This window comes from Herpailurus yagouaroundi, unplaced genomic scaffold, assembly GCF_014898765.1.
Source record: "Herpailurus yagouaroundi ecotype Mexico unplaced genomic scaffold, PumYag 569, whole genome shotgun sequence".
Classification (NCBI taxonomy): Eukaryota; Metazoa; Chordata; class Mammalia; order Carnivora; family Felidae; genus Herpailurus; species Herpailurus yagouaroundi.
Window position 1 is genome coordinate 1,930,370 of NW_024412786.1, and position 22,188 is coordinate 1,952,557.

The 22,188-nt window shown below is 60.0% G+C and overlaps 1 protein-coding gene across 2 annotated transcripts; it reads right to left on the minus strand.

The window, feature by feature from the left end:
* Window positions 1-296: 296 nt before the first annotated feature.
* ATG2A (autophagy related 2A) lies at window positions 297-20,136 on the minus strand. Of its 2 annotated transcripts, none has more exons than XM_040465952.1 (41): window positions 19,862-20,136; window positions 17,534-17,696; window positions 17,287-17,439; window positions 17,026-17,128; window positions 16,473-16,608; window positions 16,225-16,323; window positions 15,839-15,935; window positions 15,586-15,750; window positions 15,342-15,482; window positions 14,559-14,796; window positions 14,331-14,475; window positions 14,142-14,234; window positions 13,527-13,685; window positions 13,182-13,425; window positions 12,750-12,846; window positions 12,461-12,620; window positions 11,643-11,785; window positions 11,419-11,558; window positions 11,153-11,313; window positions 10,570-10,720; window positions 10,277-10,476; window positions 10,093-10,173; window positions 9,752-9,858; window positions 9,569-9,661; window positions 8,214-8,284; window positions 7,923-7,999; window positions 7,241-7,405; window positions 6,958-7,084; window positions 6,655-6,869; window positions 5,909-6,117; window positions 5,498-5,633; window positions 4,057-4,263; window positions 3,760-3,861; window positions 3,591-3,675; window positions 3,369-3,501; window positions 3,210-3,282; window positions 2,934-3,016; window positions 2,554-2,675; window positions 2,252-2,406; window positions 1,054-1,206; window positions 297-973 (listed from the first exon to the last, which is right to left on the minus strand). In XM_040465952.1, the coding sequence occupies exons 1-41, from the start codon at window positions 20,030-20,032 to the stop codon at window positions 737-739; spliced, it is 5,790 nt and encodes a 1,929-aa protein (XP_040321886.1). In that variant the 5' UTR covers window positions 20,033-20,136; the 3' UTR covers window positions 297-736. The 2 variants fall into 2 exon arrangements, with proteins under 2 accessions (XP_040321886.1, XP_040321885.1); XM_040465951.1 differs by having other exon boundaries at window positions 7,235-7,405; window positions 19,862-20,135.
* Between the last annotated feature and the right edge of the window lie 2,052 nt (window positions 20,137-22,188).

Genomic DNA, 22,188 nt, shown 5'->3' on the forward strand with positions numbered 1-22,188 from the left:
GATAGAGCCAAGAAACATGGTCGGGTGAGGCGGGCTCCAAGCCTTCCTCCTGCCCCCTCCGCTCCTGCCACAGCAGAAGTGGGGCCGAGTGGCAAGGAGCCCAGGGCGGAGGCAGGGCAGGCAGGGGAAGGGGTGCAGGGGTGGGCAGGTAGCTGGGGGCCAGTTTGAACCTGCTGGGCAGGTGTGGTGACCCCTGGTGGTGACATGGGAGGTGCTGGGTACAGAGGTGGGGATCTGAGTGAGAGCCAAGGTCAAGGCTGAGGCTGGGGCAGCGCAGGTACACGGGACAAGGGGGCTGGCGGTGGGCAGTTTATTCCACTTCATGCAGACACTGACCCACACGCTCAAGGAGCTTAAAAATACATTGAACCACACAGGGTCTGTCCCCCACCTCCCCCCAGACATAGAAAGATACTTGGCTGAGTGGGGCTGGGGTCTGAGGGTCCAAATGCCTCCTATTCTGGGACAAGGCGGCAGTGTGGGCCCAGGTAGTAGTGGAGGCAGCGTCCTTTCTCCCCAGAGGAAAAGTGCAGAGACAGGGCCGAGGCCCCAGGCAGGGAGGCCTCATTCTCACAGCAACTGGCAGGGTGGGCCAGGAAGGGTCCTTCCAGGCCCTTCCCCCGAGGGCCCGCCCAGCTGTGGGCCGAAGATCTGGGGAGGCGCAGGGACCAAGATGCCACTGGGGCTGGCTGCGCGAGGTGGGCAGCAGTGCCCCTGGGTCCTGGGCCCCCGACACTCAGTCCTGGCCTTCATCCGAACGCCACTTGAGAGCATGGTCCTTATGTGCGTCGGGAAGGATCTGGTTTCGCATCCCCCCGAGCAGGCTGGACGTGGCTTCCGTGGCTAGAATGAGGGGCTTCACCACAGTTGGGGGCAGCTGGCGGATCACGCCCCCCACAGCGCCCGTCAGCCCCTTCTGCTCGTGGCCCCGGGATGCCACATCACAGATGGTCTGAGCCGTGTCCAGGATGCCCTGTGGAAGTGGGAGGTCAGCGCAGGGGTTTGGGTGGGGAGGTGGCTGTGGGGCTGGGAGGGGGGACGGGGCCTCATCACCTCTCGAACTGTGTCATAGGCCTTGGCCACACCCTCCCGGAGGTCGGCGGGCTGGTGGCCCTTTCGTAGCCTCCTGACGGAGCGCTTGTCCTGCAGGGAGCGGGGGATGGGTGCTGCAGGGGACAGGATGTCATACACCGTCTCAGCTGTGGCCTAGAGGAACACGGAGGGCACCGGATGAGGACACCTGGCGGGGGCACACACGTCCAGCCCCGAGGCCCCCCGAGCCAGCCCCAGAGGACCGTGCCAGACCCTTGGCCAGCCCAGGGAGCCGCCGCACTCTTGTCTCCCTCCATAGCTGTGCTTTATGGTGCTGCTCCTGGGCCCCTGCTGATGCTTCCACGACTCAGGTCAAGGGGCTTCAGGTGGGCACATGCCTCCTGAGGGGATTCGCCCAACGTCCTCTGGACCCCAAACCCTCCTCGTGTGGACCACATCTGTGTGCCCTTGCCCCATTTGTGAGGTGCCACACAGGCACCTTTCTTGAGACTGAGTGCACCGTCTCCCCTACCCTGCACCTTGCCCTGCCCTGTCCGCTGCAGAGGCAGCTCTGGCAGAGCACTGGCTTCCCCCCTGCTCACCCCCACCGAGTCCCCTCTACCTTCCGAAGCTGGCTCCTCTGTTCCTTTTGCCCCCTCACTTCTCACCCAGTCTCTTCACCTGTGCCTCTGGGGCCTCTCTGGGACCTGCTAATCCTTCCAGCTTCCTCTCTAGAGATCTTGCCCCCTGCCTGCAGGGGGCTGGGCTTGCAGATCCCAGAAAGCACTGAGCTCCCCCACAAGGGCGTGTCTGTCCTAGTCCCTCTACCAGAGTTCACGGCACTGACCTACAGCTGCTCACAGGACAATGCCCTGGTGTCCCTGGGATCTGTCTGGGCCTAGCAAAATGCAGGGCCTGAATGAGTGAGGGCCGGTCTGTGCCTCAGATTTTCCGCCTGTAAACAGAGTCACACCCCCTGCCCTCCTGTTCAAGAGGTGGCCACGAACAGACACCAGTGGGCTGTAGAGCCTGGAGGGCACTCACCCTCCAACATGGGAGTTGTGTGGGCCCCAAGTTGGTCACTGGGCCTCTCTCATCCATGACTGTGTCTCATGAGACCACACACCCAAGACTATCCTCAGTAGAAATCTGGGGATGGGTCAGGTGCTGTGGAGCACCCTCCCTGCCCTACTTGGCCTGGAACCATGTGCCCACTCACCTGGATAGCCTGCACCAGCCGGTTGCTGAGTTCCAGGGCGGCGGAAGCCGTGGAGGAGCCAAAAGAGGCAGCCCCCCGCTGCAGCCCCCGCATGAGGCGCCCATCCTTTCTGTACTGCTCGATGGGCAGCCAGAGCAGGTCCCGGAACCCTTGGACTGCAGGGACAGGGTTGTCAGAGAAGCTCAGGGCTGCGCTGCCCACACAAGCCCTGACTTCAGACCTCCTCTACCTATCCCTGAGGCAGCTTCTAGGCTGCCCAAGAGTAAGAGCAGTTTCCAGAGCCCCGATAGTCAGCCACTCACAGAGCTGGACAACTGAGTGCATGGGGCCTACGCCCCCCAGCAGGCCAGGAAGCTGGTTCTTGCGGATGTCCTGCAGCCACTCGTTGAGAGCATAGCCTAGCACCTTGTCCACACCCAGGAGCCTGGGAAGGGGAGAGGAGAGGAGAGGTAGAGCCACACATTGAGGGGTCATGGGACCAGGAACTGAGGTACCCCAATGCTCTCTATAGCACCCCCCGGAGGATTGTGGAGGATGATGGTCCCCATTATACAGAGTGAAACTGAAGGCCCAGAGGGGTGATGAGTTGGCCAAGGCCACACAACCAGTCAGAAACAGAGCAGAGGGAAGCTAGAGGACCTTGGAGAGAGGCTAGCGGTGCTGCAGGGCAAGAAGGGCTCACCCGTGTCGGCAACAAAGCCGCTTCAGCTTCAGCTCAGAGCAGTTGAGCTGGGCCAGGCCAATGAGGAGGCCAGCGAAAGTGCCCTGGGGACGGAGAAGGGATTGGGGTTTATGCGATTGAGCACAGGGGCCTGCCCAGCCCACAGCAGCCTCTGAAGGCCGACTCAGCAGCTGATGTCACCTCGATGCAAGCCCTGGCCCCCTAGGCCACACCTGGGCAGAATGGGGACGAGAGGGATGGGCCCACACAGCCAGCCTGCCTGACAGCCCTACTTACCACCTGGTCCATGGTGACGTGCTTGCCATGGTAATCTAACCAGATAGGCACCTCAGACGTGAAGCGGAACTCCCTGGGTGGGGAACGGGGAGAGGGGCCTTTGGTCACTGACCCGGCCCTCTGCGGCCTGGGCTGGGACCCCCCAGCCTGCAGCCCCACCTGAAGTAGATAGGCTGCTGCTCGGCAGAGGAGCGGTGTCCACTGCCTGTGGTCTCCCGGGAGCCAGGCGTCTCTGTGTCCTCAGCCTGGCCTTCCTGGAGGCTGCTGGGCTGGACTCGGGTCTCAGGGCGAGCTAGGGTGGGGGGCACAGATTGGGGATGGGCCTGGGGATGGCCGGGAGGTGGGAGGCCCGGACCCTCCCCTCCCAGCTTAGCCTCTCACCCTCAGTGGACGTCTCCACCGAAACCATAGGATTGATGCCAGCCGCCAGGCTGGTGAAGAAGTCCTTGAGGAAGAGCAGGGCATCCTGCAGGGGAAGGTGCAGGTCAGGCGCCCAGGCCCGGAGGCAGCGGGGCTCACCTCCAGCTCTACCCCCATCTGACCTCCTCACCTGGTCCACGTTGAGCCGCAGGGGCATCAGCGAGACACGGAGACAGCACTCGGGCCCACCCAGGTTGGTCGTGGGGGCCACGTGCAGCGCTTTGATGGTGAGCTGGGGGCAGAGGGCAAGCTCTGGGTGCCCGCGGGGCCTCGGGTCCCTGCCCCCACCCCGTGCCCAGCTGGCCTCGCATCGGCGCATGCTGTTGCCACAGCTGAGCCCACCCGAGCCCCAGCATTCTCCCAAACAGGCCGGCGAGGGCGTGCGCACACGGCTCTGCCCAGCGTGGACGGCGGGGGTGGCCTGTACCATGTTGGAGTGGGCGCGACGTGGCATCCGCTCACTCGTGTGCAGGTACAGGAACTTGTTGATCTGGGAGGAGGCGAGCCGGTCTCGGACCTCAAGCTCCTGAACAATGAACACCTGGCGGGACAGTGGCCGCTCCTCTAGCTCCTGGCCGGGGGCCGCGGGGCCGGGGGCCGGCTCCGCTGGGTACACCTCGTGCTGGAAGCTTACCTGAGGGGTGGGTGGAGGCCTGAGCCATGCAGGCAGGGCCCCTGTCTCTCAGCCACCCTTCTTGCCCCCAGCACCCCCCTCAGCCCCCCACCTGGCTGCCTCCCTGTTGCTGTCCCACAGGCATTTCAAACTCCTCTTAACATACTGAACTCCTCCCCTGAATCTACTTGCTCCCGTTCCCTTCCTGTCGCCTAAGTGTCACCTGTCTGTCACCAAGTCCCCACACTGCACCCCCACCTCTCCGTCACCAAGGCCATCAGGCTTGCTTCCTTAGAACATCTCTCCAGTCCCTCCGCACTTGTGTCCTGTCCACCGCCTCCAGCTCATCTTAGAACTGCAGTCCCCTCTCCCCTGGACAGCCCCTCCTGGTGGTGCCCCCAGCCCCTTCTCCACACGACAGGGCTCTTCATAAAGCACACGCCTGCTCGCCTCGCGCCCTGGCCTCGCCCTCCAAAGCCTGCCCTCCACCCTTGCTCCCGATGTGCCAGCCCCACGGCAGCCCGTGTGCTCACTCAATGGGCGGCACCTCTACCTGCACAATCTCTCAGGTTAGCCTGGCCACCCACCCAACTTGTTCTTCCCCAGCAAAATTTCTCCAGAATCTGACCATCATCATGGGCTCTACAGCGGCCACCCCGTGCAGCCACTGTTTCCTGCTGAGGGCGCCTTACTCTAGTAAACACCCAAGCCGTCCCGTGGTCTGTGGGGCCTGCGAGCCTGGTTGCCAGCTGGACGCACGGCCTCCACCGCCCTCCTCCCTGCCCGGCCGCAGCCTGCTGGCCTCCTTGCCGCTCTGGATACACCAGGGAGGCTCCTGGCTGGCAGCCTTCATGCCGTGCTCTCTGCCTGAAAACCTCTTCCTGCTCCCTTCCTCAGGGCTTCGTGCAAACTGCACCTTCTCAAGAACATGGCTGGCCCCCCTCCCCAGCGCTCCCCGTGCCCCTCCCTGGTTCACCTTCCCCAAACGTTCACCACGTTCCACACCATACAGATCCGTGGCTCCGTTCACTACCACACAAGTGACAGGAAGGGAGGGGTGCTGTCTGCTTTGCCCGTCGTGACACCCAACATCTAGAACAGCACGTAGTGTGCAGCACGGCAGCCGCTCGGTGACTCGGTGCGTGACGGGGGACCCTGAGGTAAGTTGCCACGAAGGGCTGGCTGAGGGGCAGGGACGGGATAGCCTGCCCTGTCCCCCACCCCGGCGGCTTTCTGCACTCTGCCCCCAGCTCACCTTGCTGAGCTGGATCTCCATGAGGACATGGTGCTGCCTCCCACTGCCCCCCTGCGTCCGCCAAGAGTTCTGGGGCCGGTTGGGGCCAGAGCAGCGAGAAGGGGAGCCCCTGGAGCTCATGAAGCCGCCTCTTGCCCTGGAAAGACAGAGAGGGGACAAATGGACTCAGGGGAACCCCTTCCCTTGCCCCTTCCCCTGAGTGGGCCCTTCAGCCAGGGACGGGAGACACTCTCCAGCTCAGCCCTGGGAGGTGGGTGCAGGGCAAGGAAGGAAGAACGGAGGCCACCGAGGCAAGGATCCTGCTCAAGGTTATCAGTGGCTGAAGGTCAGAGCTGAACCCCAGCCCGGGCCCCATCTCCTAAGTGGGTGGGCCCCATGGCCATAGCTGCCACCTACACCCATCCTTCTCACCTGTGGCCAGGGTGGGGGCCAAAGTCTCGGCCTCCATAGAGGTGCCAGACGAGGGAGACCTCACGTAGCACCACACGGCTGCTGGGCACAGGGAAGTGGGCAGGTGCCCGGAGCAGGTCTGTGCTGCCCAGCGGCCGTGAGAAGTACCCGTCCTGCACGATGATGGGGCCCGGATGCAGCTGTGTCACCACGGGCTCCCCATCTCGGGGCTACAGGGAGAAGGCCAAGTGAACACGTGTGCACAGATACTTTCCTCAGTCCAGACCACCCTCTCGCGATTTCGTCCCCATCCTCACATTTCCCTCCCTGTTTTGGACAAAAGATGACTCCCCTGGGCCACCATCCCCAGAAGCTGTGTCAGAGTGCTCTTTCCTGGGTGGGGGCTAAGTGCCCCTTGTTCTTGCCAGGCCTGTCTCTCTGGGCCCTGGGTCTTGCTTACAAATGACATTCACATTGGCTCCTGGGGGCCAGCAGATCTGTACCTTTGCAGCCAAATGGTTTTCCACCCCCTTCTTGCTAATCGCCCTCCCTCTTCTTGATGTCCTATGTCCCATCCCTCTGTCCTGGATGCCATTCTTTCTTCCTCTGGAAAAATCCTTCAGAGCCCAGAGCCAGAGACCACCACCACCCCACCGCCCCCAGCCCTGCCACAGACCCAGCCTCCCCGGGAGCTCTAGAAGCACGCTGAAGGGAGCCACTCTCTCCCACCAGTTCCTGGCCCTGCCCAGCCTTCCCCACCAACACACCGGGATGCCCAGACCAGGAGCGTCAAGGATGCAGAACTCGTCACTGTCCAGAGTGTCTCCATCTCCCTCCTCTTCCTTTGCATCTTCTTTGGCCTCTGAGCAGGACCCCAAGCTGCCAGTAGGGGTCACAACAGGGGGCGAGTGGGGCTGGGCCCCACTCCGCTCACCGGGGAACAGGTAGACTGACACGGGCGAGGCCTGAGGGAGGGGGCCACCTGTGGAGAGAGAGTCCAGTTTGGGGGGTGCAATGCCTGATTTGGGCGCCTGATTGCGTCCCCCGGCCACAAAGCACTCCCATCCCACCTGAAGGCTGGGTCAGCTCCCGCAAGCTGCGCTCGGTGTCCAAGAGGGCGTCGGCCAGGTCCCGCTGGTTGATCAGGGCTGTCTCCACTGGGGGGCAGGAGGGCAGGGAGGCAGGGCTCTCGGAGAGCTGGGCCAGGCAGGGGAGGAGGGATGAATGAATGACAGGAAGGAGGCACGCCTGCTCCTCCGAAGCCAGCACCCCACCCCGAGGGGGCCACGGCAGGGGCAGGGGCAGGGGCCTGGCAGAGTTCTAGTGGCCTGCAGGGCCAGGCCTCACCTGTACCTTCTGGCCGGCGATCTCCGTGGGGCTGGGGGGCCGGGGAGGGGGGTGTAGGTCGCCCTCATTCATTACGTACTGGAGCAAGTTCACCAGCAGGGCGCAGGAGTCCGCGCAGCTGTGCACGTGCACCACGTTGTTGGAGCAGCGCAGTTCGAACAGCGGCTGGCTCTGGGGGGCGGGGCGCCGTCAGCCCAGGCTCCACACCCCACCTGCCCAGGGTCCATCCCTCCATACAGCCTGCTGCCCGGCAGCCCCACTGAGCAAACTGAGCCTGAGACTAAAAGGGGCTTCGCTCGGGGCCACCCAAGGCAGCAGGGGTGCTCCTGGCTTGCCAACGTTCCCGTGTCCGTCCTCAATCCCTCGCCTCAAGCTGGGGAGGTGGAGCCGATTATCTCCATTTTACAGATGAGGAAATGGGGCCCCACAAACGCCGTCTGACTCTCAAGGCCCTTTTTTTGCTCTGGCTACAGCTGCCTTCTGGTGGTGGGGTTCCCAATTTGAGACATGCACGGTGGGCCTGGCCCTTTCTGGGAGGGCCAATAAACAGAGCCCGGCACTGAAGGGCAGGCAGTGACCATAACCCCAGCCCAGGCCCAGGTAGCAGAAGAGAAGAGACGGCCACAAGGGAAACGGTGATCGGCCTTTGCGACTGCTCTGGCTCCGGGCCACCCCGGGCAACACTCACCAGTTTGCCCTCGGTGCTCCCCTTCCAGGTTTTAATCACAAGCTCCAAGAGGTCGACATCCAAGACACAGACGTAATCTGAAGCAGAAAGTAAGAGAAGTTCCAGTTGCTTCTTCACACCCAGCGCCTGGCCCACCCCCACAGGGGAGAACGTGGGGCTCATCCGAGTGCAGCCCTGGCGTGCATGCTAAGGGCCCAGCTAGCAGCTAGGTGAGGACATCTGGCTGCTCTGGGTGTGGCCGGGGGCTGGGGTCCTTCAGGGGGGAGGGAGCCCCGTCCAGGCCCTGCCTACCTCGCTGCAGATCCGGGGTCTCCACCTCACACTTGTCAGACAGGTATAAGGCCGAGTCATCGAGAATGAACCTGGTGGGGAACAGGGCTGAGAAGGGCCCAGGAGCCGCTGCAGACTGCAGCTCCATGGGAGCCACAGGGGTGGGGCTCCTAGAGATGGGCAAGGGGGCACCCACAGGGGGTCCCAAGCCCACAAGAAGCCAGCGCTGGGTCCTCTTCGGCCTCAGTGTTCTTGTCTGTACCATGGGGAGACTGGGCCTGTCTCCTGAGCCGAAGGCCCGAAATAGCACAAGCTTGCTTAGGTCACATGGCACTTAGGGCTCTCCAAGTACTTCCTGCTCCTCCCCCTCACCTCACAGTGGCCCCGGGAGGGACGTGTCCTGCATCCCCCCCCCATTCCGGCATTCATTGTTCTTTCAAAATATGTTCTTATTTTATTCTTATTTGCGTAGGCTCCATACCCAGTGTGGAGCCCGATGCAAGACTTGAATTCCTGACCCTGAGATGAAAACCTGAGCTGAGATCAAGAGACAGATGCTTAACCAACTGAACCACCCAGGTGCCCCAAAATAAGTTATTTTAATGGCAACATAGCACAACCTCCTTTGAGACATCTCAAAACGTGGAAAGAAAAAAGAAATGATCTCTATTCACATTCCCTGATCCCAAATTCTGAGAAAAGCGCCTATACATTTCTTTCATCCTTTCTGTGAAGCCATAGACACGGACACACATAACCCCTCATAAGCCTTGACGTAGGTTTTTTCAGTCCATGCTGCATTAAGGGATTTTCCATATTTTTCAAGGTCATTCTTTGACTTGACTTCAATAGCTGGGTAACCCATGTTTACTGACTCAGGTTATAATCTGGGGGTATTTAGATTATTTCTAGGTTTCAACTGTTTTATTTCTTTATTGTGAAGTAGGCTTCACACCCAGCATGGAGCCTAATGCAAGGCTTGAACTCACAACCCTGAGATCGATACCTGAGCTGATGTCAAGAGTAGGATGCTTCACCGACTAAGCCACCCAGGTGCCCCTGAACTGTTTTGAGCTATACTCCAGAGACATCACATTCCACCTGTTTTTCTTATAGATCCTTAGGACAACCACCTAAGTGAGACTGTCAAGTTAGAGAGCACAAATGCTTTTAAGGCTCTGATTCAGAGGTTCAATTGTCCTCCGGGAAGGCGGAACCAATTCTCATTCTCGAGGGAGGGATCATCACCCTAATGTACAGAAAGGCTCAAAGACCGGCCCGAGGACACACAGCAGAAAGGCAGGACCCAGGGGAGTAGCAGCTGCAGCCCAGTTTGGAGTGGGATGTAAAGTGAGCTGGGTGGGGGTGGCGCATACCTGAGTAGGAAGGTGGAGGTGTCCATGATGATGTTGCTGGAGAGCGTGAAGGTCTCAGCGGTAACAAGGACGCGCACAGGGAGGTAGAGGGGCCTGGGGGGTCACACGTGGGCTAGAGTAGGCTCCTGACACATGACAGCCTGCGCCCCCGCCCCTGGCTCTTGGCCCACCCAGCCTGGGTACCTGTAGTCCACGGCGCAGGAGAACAGGTGAGTGTGTAGGACAGTAATGACCGTTGGGGGCAGGTAACCCAGCACTGGGTCATCAAGCACATCTAAGAACTCCAACAGCTTTGGGGACCAGGACAGGAGTTGTGAGGACAAGGGGCCTCTTCCTTCCTCTAAGCAACCCCTACCCCCACCACCCCAGCACGGCTCCCCACCTGCTGCCCGTCACCTGTCAGCTGCCACCATACCCCTTGCCCAGGGGCTTCGCCTGGAAGTCAGCTCTGGCCCAGCCCAGACCCCTCACACTGGCCTGCCCGCTGGTCCAGAGACTTGCCTGCCTGTACCACTCTCACTCACCTGGGAGTGCCAACTCTGCTCCGGTAAGGCCATGAAGTGGCGCAGGGTGGCTCTGTGGAGCCTCAGTGTTACCAGGAATTCCTGGAGGTGGGGCACAGTCAGCATGGTGGGGCCCAGCCCGCCAGGCACCAGAGAGGCAGTCGTCCCAGCCAAGCGGGTGGACCGGGAGCGGGCACTATTGTACCTTGACGTTCTTGTGGGGGTCCAGGTGGATGCGCACAGCAGTGGACAGCATGTGGGGGCCCCGGCCCTGGCCCGTGTGGCCCGAGGCTCCCCGCTCGGTCACGCCTTCCTCTGACGGGTAGATGGCTGGGGCCAGCTGGGCCGGAGGAGCAAAGCTGGGCGGCTCCAGGCGACTGGGCAGCAGGCGGTCAGCCACAGCCGCTGGGGAGGCACCCGGTGAGCCCCCTGCCAAGCTGGCTGGCCGTCCCCTCCACCCGGGGCCCAGTCCCTCCTGAAAGCCCCCTCCCCTCATACCTCGGTGATAGAGCTTCGCCTTCTCGGCTTCCAGGCAGAAGTAGCCGAGTCCTGGCTGGCCTCGGTACTGGGAGACACTGAAGATGGTGCCTTGCTCCACATCCAACACCAGTTCCCCGTGTGAGGTCTCTAGCCTCCTCCCAACCTCATCCTGCAGACAAAGCACGTGGCTTGGCCCCACCAGGGCACTCAGTAGCCCCTAGGCCCTTGGCAGGGGAGGGGGCCCTGGAGCCCCAGCCCACCTAGGACCAGCCCCAGCTCTACCCAGATTCTGCTAAAGGTCTGGAGCAACACTTGCCTGTTTTTCCAGAAGGGGAGTCATCCCTGCCCTCCCCGCCATCCAGCATGAGACAGCACCCATCTGGACCCCTAGCATGGCACCTTGCATACAACCGGCGCTAATGGGGTGCGATGGGATAGGTGGGTCATGGGTGGGTGCTGCTAGCTGGATGGGCCACTCTCGGCCCCACTGGGGCTTTTTCCCCCAGATTCCCCAACTGCTCAGACAGGTCTTGCTCTCCTGCCAGTGGTGGGTGGGGAGCTCTGGAGTCAGGGGGGCTCACCTCCCCAGGGCTGCCCTCACCTTGGTCTCACAAAGGGCTGTGATCCGACCTTTCAGCACCGTCACCAGTGTAGAGAAGGTACTCTGGGAGCGAGGACCTGGGGACTCAGGGGCAGGGGGCTGGGGGGCGCCTGATGCCCCTACTGAGAAGAAGTGGGCATCCTCCTCATCCGAATCAGAGTCTGGGGTGAGATCAAAGAGCCAAGTGGGAAGGAGACCTGGGAGGGCTGCCCCAGCCCTACCCAGCTCTGGGGACCTTGGGATCCGTGCCAGGGCATCCCTCCTACCCAGCTTGAAGGCCGATTTGCACATCTTGAAGTTGGCATGCCAGCAGCCTGAGGGGCCGGGGAAGCCAGGGGGATGAGCAGTGGGGTCAGGGGTGGGAAGCAGGTCCGCAGGCTCCCACATGAGTAGGTCGTTGTTGATCCTGAGACAAGTGGACGGACAGCAGCAGTGAGGGTGGCCCAGCCCGGCCCCTCCCCATACTCCCCCTACTCGCCTGAGTCACCACCTGTTATAGAGGCTCTCATAGGCCTCCTTGCTGGGCAGGAAGATATGGGCGCTGGGCAGGACCACTTCAAGGCTGCAGCGTGATAGCGCCAGGGCCCGGCTCTGGAAGGTTTTCATCTCCTCGGGGTCTCCGGGAATCACCATCTAGTCAGGGGAGTGGGGAAAGGCATCTGAGAGATGTCAGGGTCTGCCGCTGGCTCGGGAATCAGACTCTGGTCTGCACGCTGACTTCCTATCATTCATTCATTCATTCATTCATTCATTCATTCTCATGCACCGATGGGAGCCCTTCTCTGCTGGGAGGTAGGACAGCCATCTCGGGAGAAGCGCTGGCAGCATGCCAAACCTGCTTGGAGGGCCTCATATATGTTAACTCCTTTATCCTCATGATAGGCCTACGACACAGGTCATTGCACCCACTTTCAAGATAAGGAAACTCATCTGAGTATAAGTCTCTAAGAGATTAGACCAGTTCTAAGATGACAAAGATAGAGTGGCAGAGCCTGGATTCAAACCCACTTTAGCCCAGAGACCAGGCCCTTAACTGTCTCTCACTCAAATCTCATCACCTTCAGAGAAAAGGATCCCGAGGTCCCTGCCGAGAGACAAGGTCCTGATCTTCCCAGCGAAGGACCTGCCCCCACCAGTGTCCTCACCCTTAGGCCCCATGAGCTGGGGTGCTTCGGACTCCCCACTGATCAAAGACGATGGAAGCGATGCCACTCTTGCCGGTGCTGGGTCACGTCACCTGGTGCCCTAAGTGATCCTGTCCTCCTGGCCCATAGCCACCAAGTGGCTCCCTTGGGTTTGGGGCCTCACCTCCTCTGTCTCGTACATGGTCCGCTTGGAGGAAAACGGCGAGGGCTCAGGTTCCCGCAGCTCACATGGACTCTCAGCCGACAGCTCCAGCTCCTCTCCCTTCTCGGGGGTCACCTCCCACTGTGCACTGCTGAGCTGGGGGTTCAGGGTCACCACCACCCTGCCAGGGCACAGGCCTGTCACCGGGCTGCAAGTCTCCCTCAGCCCCTGGTCCCCGCCCCCTCCAGCTTCCTGCTGCCCTCAGGAGCAAAGCACTCCTCTCCTGTCTGCCCTTTGAGCCCCCACTTACTGGGGCAGGAAGTATTTGTGCCCAGGGCTCTTGGGATCCAGGGCTTTGGAGACCCGCAGGCAGGGGATGGGTGGCTTCTCTCCGTCTTCGTAGGTGCCTGCGAGGATGAAGAGGAGGGGTTGTCATTGCTGCCTTTCCCCATTTCTTCCCCAATGTCAGGTGGGGTTAGTGGGGGCCCGGAGCCTCCATCGTGGTGCCTGCGCCCTCCCTCACACCCATGGCCGGCAGCAGTCCAGCGATGAAGGGTCCACTCTGCACACTCTCAGAGGAGCCTGAAGACAGGTAATGCTGGCATCTCACAGAGCTGGTGAGACCTTGGGCCCCAGTCCATCCCAACTGTGTCTCAGTCCCTTCCGTAGCCCTGGGCCCCCCTCTCCCAGAGGCCTGAGGCCCTGCCCTGGGTATTGTCCTCTGTCCTCTGGGGGCTCTCACCGTGAAGGTCGGAGCAGGTAAGTTCCAGGCGGGTGGGGATGGGCGGACCAGGACCACTGCTCAACTCTGACCGGAACTGGGGCTCACTCAGCTCCAGCCGCAGCTGCTCAGCCCGCACAGCTCGGCCTGCCCAGGGGTCCCGCTCGGGCCGCAGGTCAGCAATGGGGAAGCGCAGCCGCAGCGTGGCCTGGGGTGCTGACAACCGCACCACTGTCTGCTGCTCGGCAGCTGGTGGGGGTTCCGTCTGCGGGACGAGGGGGGTGATCAGAGCTGCCAGAGGCCCCAGCACTATGGCTGTGAGCTAGAGGGTCCGTGCCGGCCCCCTGCCCCAGCTGGGTATCTTACCAGGAGGCCAGCAGGTGGTTCGGGAGGGGGTATGGTGGCCAGGCGCAGCAGGGCAGCAAGCCGGTCCAGGGCCCCCAGCTCCACATCTGCCTGGAAGTCAGCTAGGTCCAGGGCCAGTTCTGAGTGGCAATGGCAGGCGGCTGGGCGCCGGGGTCGGCTCTGAGGGTGAAGGTGTTCAGGTCAGCGAGGGCTGTGGGGTAGGTGAGGGCAGGATGGGAAGGGACCCCCTTGAGCAAAAACAAAACGCAGAGGCCGCCTGGCTGGTGTGGAGAAAAGCTTGCACACGGGACAAAGCTAGGAAGGGAGAGGGAGACCCTCACCACATTGCCTGACAAAGAGGACCATGTTTGTTTAATATAAGCCATCCAATATTCAAAACAGGCAGGGGTTGCCAAGATGAGCCAGGGAAGGGGCAACCAGGCCAAAGGATACATGTGTAGGGCCCAGACGTCGTCTTCAAGGGCTCCCAGATGGGGAGGTGTGCTCTAGCTGGAGCACAGGCAAGGGGGCTGGAGGGTGGGAGCAGGCAGCCACCAGGGAAGGTCGGGGGATGGGGTGGGGTCAAGGTACCACGGAAACAGCCAAGGGCCCTTAGGCACGGGTTGGGGGGGTTACCTTGGACACACGGCGTAGAGTCTGCGTATGACGCAGGTGGGCACAGGGCCGAGCTGAGGCCTGGGAACCCAGGCTGCCGGGGAAGCTCAGGATCTGGGATGGGACACAGGAGGCAAGAGTCAGGCGGGGCCTCCAGATCCACCTGAACCTGCGGGCCCTCCCACATCCACACTCGCTCTCGGCCCTCACCTCCGTGTACTCAGGCTCGAAAGCGCCCCTGGGCCACAGACACTCCAGCACCTCGAGCTGCCCAAAGTGCACCTGTGTGCTGGTAGTCCGCCGGCCCCTGCCTGTCCGCAGCTCCCAGGACAGCTGCACAGCTGTACCCGTTAGCCTGCGAGGAAGAAGCTGGGCATCAGAGGTTGGGCTCGGGGGGCTCGGGGAGTCTCTCCTTGGGCCCCTGCCTCAGGCTTGTACCGGACATGGCTACAGGGACAGGCCCTCTGGAAGCGCGGTCGGAGATGGTGGAAGTCACGGGAGCCGAAGGGCCCATCCTTGGTGGCATCAAACTCCGAAAAAAAGTGGGTACTGAGGTCAGGTGGTCCAGAAGATGGGGCAGATGTCTGAAGCAAGGTCAGGGTCATGCCCCCCAGGGTCATCTTTAGCAGCGAGTCAGGGCGCAGGGTGTCCGGGAGGGGTGTGGGGGCCGTCTTGCCTGAGAGGAGAGAGGTTTTACCAGGGACTTCCCAGAGCTCACGGGCACCCCAGGTAAAGTGATGGTCAGATGCTGGGCCAGGGGCTGGGAGAAGCCCTGGCCCAGATAGACTATGACTCTGGCACGGGGCCTGGCCGGGCAGGGGCGACACAGAGCCTCATCATGCCAGAAACTGAGCCCAAGCTCAATTCAACCCTCTCAAGGAGCTGGAAGGACTAGAGGTGGCAAGGCACTCAGTCCAGCACCTGACACACATGATCTCTCAACAAACACCGGTCAATACGTATAGCTCGGCAAGGTTAGATCTTATTACACCCTTTCTATGGAAGGGGAAACGGAGTCTCCAAGAATTTAAATGCTTTGCCCAAGATCACTGACTATGACACCTAGCTCTCTATCTATTGTGTCACCAGCCTCCCAAGCATCCCCAGGGAACCAAGTCACCCATGCGGACGGCTAAGCATGAGTGGAGGCCTCCTGCGCCCACATGATATCACAGGGGCACTGAGGCCTCTTCCAGCTGTTCTTGCCCCAGGAGCACTCACCAGTTGGGTGGGCATGAGCAGACAGCCGGCGGGGGGCCATGTCGCTGTGCACTGAAGATCCTAGGTCTACATCAGAGAGGGAGAGCTCGGAGAGGGCTGAGGCCACACTGCTTGTGAGGCCCGCCATGGAGAAGAAGAGGTCTGTGGGCCAGGACAGGGGAGGTTAGGGAAAGCCACACTTGGTCCCCACTCCTGCACCCATGCTCGCTGCCCAGACAAATGCCAAGTGTGACCCCACACCCACCAGTGTTGTCCAGGTTGACAAGAGGGCTGGCAAGGGGTTCTGGGCTGAGGGGCTCAGCCACAGCCCCTGCCCGAAGCTGCTCATTCAGGTCCTGCTCAATCAGCCACAGGTCTTCGGCACCTAGCGGGCGGCTCTTGTTCAGCTTGTCCACCAGGCCCTCGGGGTCTAAGGAGGAGGACAGTTGTTTCTGTCAGCCCGGCCTGGCTGGCCCCTCCCCAGGCATCCATTCCCCTGGAGCGCCCAGAGGCCTCACCTGCAAGGCTCATGGCACTGAACAGTTCTTGAAGCCGCTGGAGCTGCCGAGGGGTCAGGAGCAGGTGCAGGGAGCCCAGCTGTCCAGACACCTCCAGCTGGGGCCAGAAGGGGCCAGAGGAGACAACCATGGAGCCTACATCTGCCACCTAGGCCCTCTGAGAGCCACCACTCACCTGCCCTCACCCAGAGGACGTAGGATGTCAGTTGTCAGGCTAAGCTGTCACCAGCTAGTTCTGGAACCCCGGCCACAACTTGACCACTGAGCCTGTTTCTCTAATTGCTAAGAAGGCAGTAACTTCCCCCACTCAATGACCCTGCTTTGCACTGCTGAGGAGTATTCTGAAACGGAGCACATTCCATCCTCCACAGGGGCTTGGGACCCACCTTGGGGCCTGGGAAGGCCTCATTCTGCTTCAATTTCATTGTCAACTCCATATACCCTGAGCAGCTGCCAATCTGCAAGGGGGGTTTCGGTGGTTCCTCCTGGAGGCAAGAGGATACAGGAGGGAACGGGTTGAACATATGAGGTCAGAGATGGTCAGAAGGAATGGGGGGACGGTCAGCGGGGGCAGATGGGAGAGAAGACAGGGATTAGAAGGAGAAAGAAACTGTGGGGATCAGAGTCAGCCCACCTGTGGGGGGAGCTCCTCGAAGTGTAGGCGGACCCCCGCCAGCTGCAACAGCTTGTGCAGGAAGGCAGGGGGCTGGTGCACGTCCACTGGGGGGGCCTGGCTTGGGTCCCGCACTGCCTCGTCACAGTACTCCAGTCTGGGGAGTGGAGGATGAGCCCTTGCCCCAGCCACCTCAGGCTGGCGCCCCTCTCCGAACACAGCACTTTGTTCTAGGGGTCTGGGGTCAGAGTCTGGACAGCAGAGCTTCCCCACCAGAGCCAGGCCATCCTGGACCTCCATGGCCAGCCCTTCTTCCTCAGACCCTGGTGTGTAACCTGCTCCTTAGGGCCCCAGCCACTCTGGGCCTGTATCACCCTGGCCGTTGGGCCCCATTCCAGGCTCACGATATGGTCCTCCCACCACCACAGCCACCACCAGGACCACCCAAAATTCGCCCTGCTACCTCTCAGGAGCCCAGGCTGGGGTTAGGGGCAGGGGCACCGCCAAGGCCATGCGGCAGCCCCTCACTCCCCCTCCTCTTCGCACCAGACCACCCCGCTTGGCATGCCTCTACCTCTGCACGTGGACTTCCACCGCCACGCCATGCTCCCCATCACCTGGTGAGTGTTCCACCCTCACCACAGTGTCCAGGAAGGTCACCTTGATCCTTCGTAGCACTGAGGGGCGGAAAGGGGTCTCAGGCCAGGTAGAGCCGCAAGGGAGCAGACAGAGTTTCCCCACTGGGGCAGCAAAGTGGCCATCCCACTGTCTAGGGCCCCTGTTTTGTGGGCTACAGGGGGGCAGGGAGCAGGGTGGCCACGGGAGGCCTACTTACCAGTCTCAATGGTCTGGGCAAACATTTCCAGTCCCTCCAGGGGCTGTGGTGGCTCAGAGGGCTCGGGCAGCCCATCCCGAAGGCACTCCTGAGCCAGCTGTAGGCTCGTGGTCATGCATGAGGCCCAGCTCTGTGAGTCAGCAGCCCCTGGCCCTGTGAGTAGGCAGAGGGTCTCAGAAGAGGTGCCCAGGCCTACTCCTACCACTTGCTCCCCAGCCCCCTGCCCCTAGCCTTGCCCAGCCCTCACCTGGGCCCCGGCGGGGCTGCAGAGTGAGCTGGAGTCCTGACACACGCACGGTGCAGTGGTCGGTGAGCAGCGCAGCCCAAGGCACGGCCACCTCGATAGAGCCCACAAAGCCTTCCACCAGCTCCAAGGGTGATTCTATGGACTCCAGCACTTCGTTCACAGACTGGGAGCAGGGAAGGGACAGATCCGGCTCAGGGAAACCTCCAAATGTGGCGGTCTCCCTGGCTGCAGCACTCCTGGTGGGCTGCTGCGACCTTCGAGAGCTCCCTGGCTCTCCCTGCCCCCTCCCTACCCCCCACCCACTGCCCCTGTGCTACCTATAAACTTCTACTATCGCTCTAGCTGATCCCTACTCTTGGCCCATCCAAACGTGGTCCATCCTTTAAACCAGAGGAGGGGGAGCTGAAGGATGAGAAGGAGGAAGCCAGGCAGAGGGGATGGAAGGTGGTATGTTCCAGGCACGGGAACAGCACGTGCAAAAAAGGCACAGCGGAGTGCAGCAGCACCCACGTTCTCTCTGGATCAGTGTGGAGTTCAAGGGGAGTGTACACGAGAGGCTGGCAGAGGGCCGAGCTGAGCCGGAGGGGACCCCTGCCCAACTTCAAACATTTGGTGTAGCTGTACCTCTCTGAGGTATGAGGCTGAGAACCCCTGGTTACAAATGGGGAAATAGCACCGTTGCCAGTCTGGGAGCTTCTTGAAGGCAGGAACTCACCTGCCTGCTTCACGTGACCCCAGGTAGTGTGTGGTACCACCCAGAGAGGATCCCAGTAACGCTTGTTGGATCCGTGAGTAAACAAACACATGGCAGAACTAGAAGACTCATAGAGGTCAAGTTGAAATTCCTTACCCAGAGATCCACAGATGGGAAACTGAAGCCTAGAGAGAAGGGCCTAGTTTAACCACTCAGTGTGGGGTGAGGACTGTGACTGAAGTCTCTCTCCTCACCCCATCCCAGGATCCCCAGGCACTCAGCTTCTTCTGGGGTCTTCGAGGCAGGAGCGGCAGGCAGAGCGGCTTGGAGGAGGGGCTGGCTATGGGGAAAGCACCTGCTTTCCAAGGGACAACTCCTGAGGCCAGCCCAGAAAGCATCCTAGCTAGGAGCCATTTCAATCTCCACCAAGAGGGCAGGGCAGGGCTGGGCAGGGTGGGAGTGTTTTCTGGGACTGGAAGTAGGAAGAGGCAGCCTAGAGGTCTTGGCCATTTCTTTCAGGCCAGCTTAAGAGGCTGAAGTCAGAGGTCAGAAAAGGCCTCCTCCACTAGGATTCACAGGCAAGAAGCTATCGGGAAGTGTCCCCAGCTCTGGGCTCAGGAGTTTCCCCTTACCTTACATTTGCCCAGGGAGGCCTGCCTACCCCTAAAGCTCAGCTCTTCCTGCCCCACATTGCATTTAGGCCAGGCACTCTGTCGGCCCAGCCAGAAAACTGAGAAGCCCCTGCCCCATGCCCACCCCTGCGGCTCTGGACTGGAGGGCTGACCCAGTGCCAGCCCTGGGCTGATGCCTCTAATTGGTGGCTTCTTTGCAACTTCCCAGTTCAGCTGAGTTGTGACTCACTGCCTCTCACCGCCCCCAGCCTCAGGCCTCTGACCCAGACCTTCTTCCTCCCGCCTCCCCAGCACCTCCCTTGGCCTCCTCCCGGCCTGAAGCCAAACCTCTCCATTTTTCCTCAGGGACTCTCTGGCAGGTGGGGACGGATGCTAACTCCCAAGCCCCTCCCCAAACGCTACTGGGTCCATCCCACTCTCCCCAAAGCAGGAAGTAGGCAGGGGCGGCAGTCGCCAGTCACACGAGGTGTTGATCAACACCGGCGCTGACGCGGTTGTTGACATCCACGTCCGGAGGCGGGAACCCCACCCACTTGGCCCAGGATCTTAGGGTCAGGAGGTCAGAGCACCTTTCCCACAGGTGCTCTCGGCAGGACTCCGGACCCCTACCAGCTTTCCCTGACCAGCTGCAAGGCCCCAACTCTCTCACTGCCCTGGCCCGGTCCTATTAGAGCCCCCTAGTTCCTCCGCTCCCTCCTCACCTTCCCCTTAGCCCCTGAGAACCACGCTTCCCAACTCAGGCCCCAAACTCGATGTGCTTTTTCTGGCATTCTTCAGACAAGTGACAACCCCCTCCCCAGCCTCAGTTTCTCCTACTGTGGAGGCAGGGACCCAGTCCTACCCAGCTTCTGGCTCTGGAAGCGATCAGTCGCCTGGAAAGGGCCTGACTCCCATGGCCTCTCCACGCCGTATGCCCGGTCCCCAGCCCACCCTTCAGTCAGAATCCTTAGGTCGTTGCGGCGCCCCCCGCCCCCTTTCGCGAGCTCGGGCCTGGCTCCTCACCCAGATCTCCAAGTGGATATCCCGCAGGGCAACGCTGCCCTTGTACAAATCGAGGCTGAGCTGGTCCAGGCTGAGGTGCTCCTGGAAGAAGTGACCCAAGTAGTGGTGCAGCAAGTAGCGGCATACCCGCTCTTTTACACAGTTCGACCATGGCCACAGCCATCGTGACATCTCGGAGACCGTCGGGCCCGGGCCGCCTGCGCTCGCCACCCGCCGGCGATGCCTGTCGGGCTTCGCTGTTCACTAGAGCCCCCGGCTCTCCCCGCCGCTTCTCTCAGTGCCAGGCCGCGCCCCCCGGACCCTCAGCCACGCCCCCCACGCTCAATGCCATTCGCCGTTGTAAAGGGCGAGGCTTGCTGATTGGCCGCGGGGGCGGAGTCTTCGAGCACGAAAAAGGGACTGGGCTCTCCGCACGACACAGGGCTCCTAATCCTGATTTACGCTTGCGTAAAAATTCTCGGTGGGAGGACCTTTAACCTCCCTTCTACCGGCTCTGGGAAGGCTGTTGCAGGAGGTACCAGCCCCGCAGAGGAATGCGCATGTGCCGACTCTTCCAAGTACTTGAGGTAGTTAGGCAGGATTTAAAGGGACAGTGTCCCATCAAACTTAAGCTTCCCAGAGGAATAAAGTCTGTGTGAGAGCCCCAGCGCGCGTCATAGAAACAATTAAGTGAGTAAGCATTTGCATTTTACAAAACGCTTCACCATCTTTTATCTCATTCAACCCTCGTGACCTTCTTAGGTGGAGATTTGAAAGATAAGAAAACCATTTTACAGATAAGAAAACCGATTTATAAATACTCTTAAGTCCATCACCGAAGTCCCCCCCCCCCCCCTTACCTGGAATGCTGGGCAGGAGATTTACCGACCCTCCCTTCTCTCCGCATTTGGTCAAGCCTCCAGCTCCTCTCTGGGGGAAAAAAAATTAGTTTTTCTTATCTCTAACCTAAAATTAATAACAGATGGACTTAATCCCTTGAGCAGGGGTCTGTTGTTTTTGTACAGCCAGTGAGCTAAGAATGGTTTTTACACTTTTTAGTTTTAATTTTAATTTTTTTTACATTTTTAAATAGTTGGAAAAAATCAAAAGAAGAATAAGACTGCATGACACATGATAATGTCATGAAATTCACATGTGAGTATCCATAAAGTTTTAGTGGAACACAACCACGCTCGATTAAGTACTGTCTGGGAGCTGTTGGAAGGTGGGGAGCTGTTGCCCCAAATAATTGTTTCGTGGCCATTTACAGAAAGTTTGCCAACTCTTATTCTACAGGGTTGGCCACCCAAGCCCTCTGACATCATAGGTGATTTAAAGGATACCGACAGGTAATTAGAATTCTATTTTAGCCTTACTAGGGAGGGGGACTCTACTGCAATCTAATAAAGGCAGCCTGAAGCAAGGGCAACCACCCTGACCTGAGAGCCAGGGGCCTGGATTCCAGTCCCAGCTCTGTGTGGCCTCAGGCAAGTCACTGTTCTTCCAAGAGCCTGTTTTATCCGCGGTAACCTGGAGTTGGGGTGGTAGGTGGTACAGTCCATTTACCTGGAAGGGACTAAGGAACAGCCTCCTAGGTAATTTTGGGAAGTACTGGGAAGGTTCCATTCAAGGCAGATTAATAGGAAAATGTGGAATGAATCAAGAGATTAACCTTTCTCCCATAATAGGCCAGGGCAGTGTTATGTTCATCCAACATTTATTAAATTAATAATAATTAAAATGAGAGGGGTGCCTGGGTGGCTCAGTCAGTTAAACGTCCAACCAACTTCGGCCCAGGTCAGGATCTCAAGGTCTGTGAGTTCGAGCCCTGCATTGGAGCCCCACATCAAGCTCTGTGCTGACAGCTCAGAGCCTGGAGCCGGCTTCGAATTCTGTGTCTTACTCTCTCTCTCTGCCCCTCCCCCGCTCACTCCTGCAGGCTCCCTAGCGTGCAGTCTCTCTCTCTCAAAGTAATAAATAAACGTTAAAAACATTTTTTTAATAATTAAAATGATAGGGGCGCCTGGGTGGCTCAGTCGGTTGGGTGTCCGACTTTGGCTCAGGGCATGATCTCGATGTCTGCGAGTTTGAGCCCCGTCTCGGGCTCTATGCCGACAGCCTGGAGCCCAGAGCCTGCTTCGGATTCTGTGTCTCCCTCTCTCTCTGTTCCTCCCTGGCTTGCACTCTGTCTCTCTCTCTCTCAAAAATAAATTAAGATTTTATTTTATTTTATTAATTTTTTTTTAAGATTTTTTTTTAAATTTTTTTTTCAACGTTTTTTATTTATTTTTGGGACAGAGCGAGACAGAGCATGAACGGGGGAGGGGCAGAGAGAGAGGGAGACACAG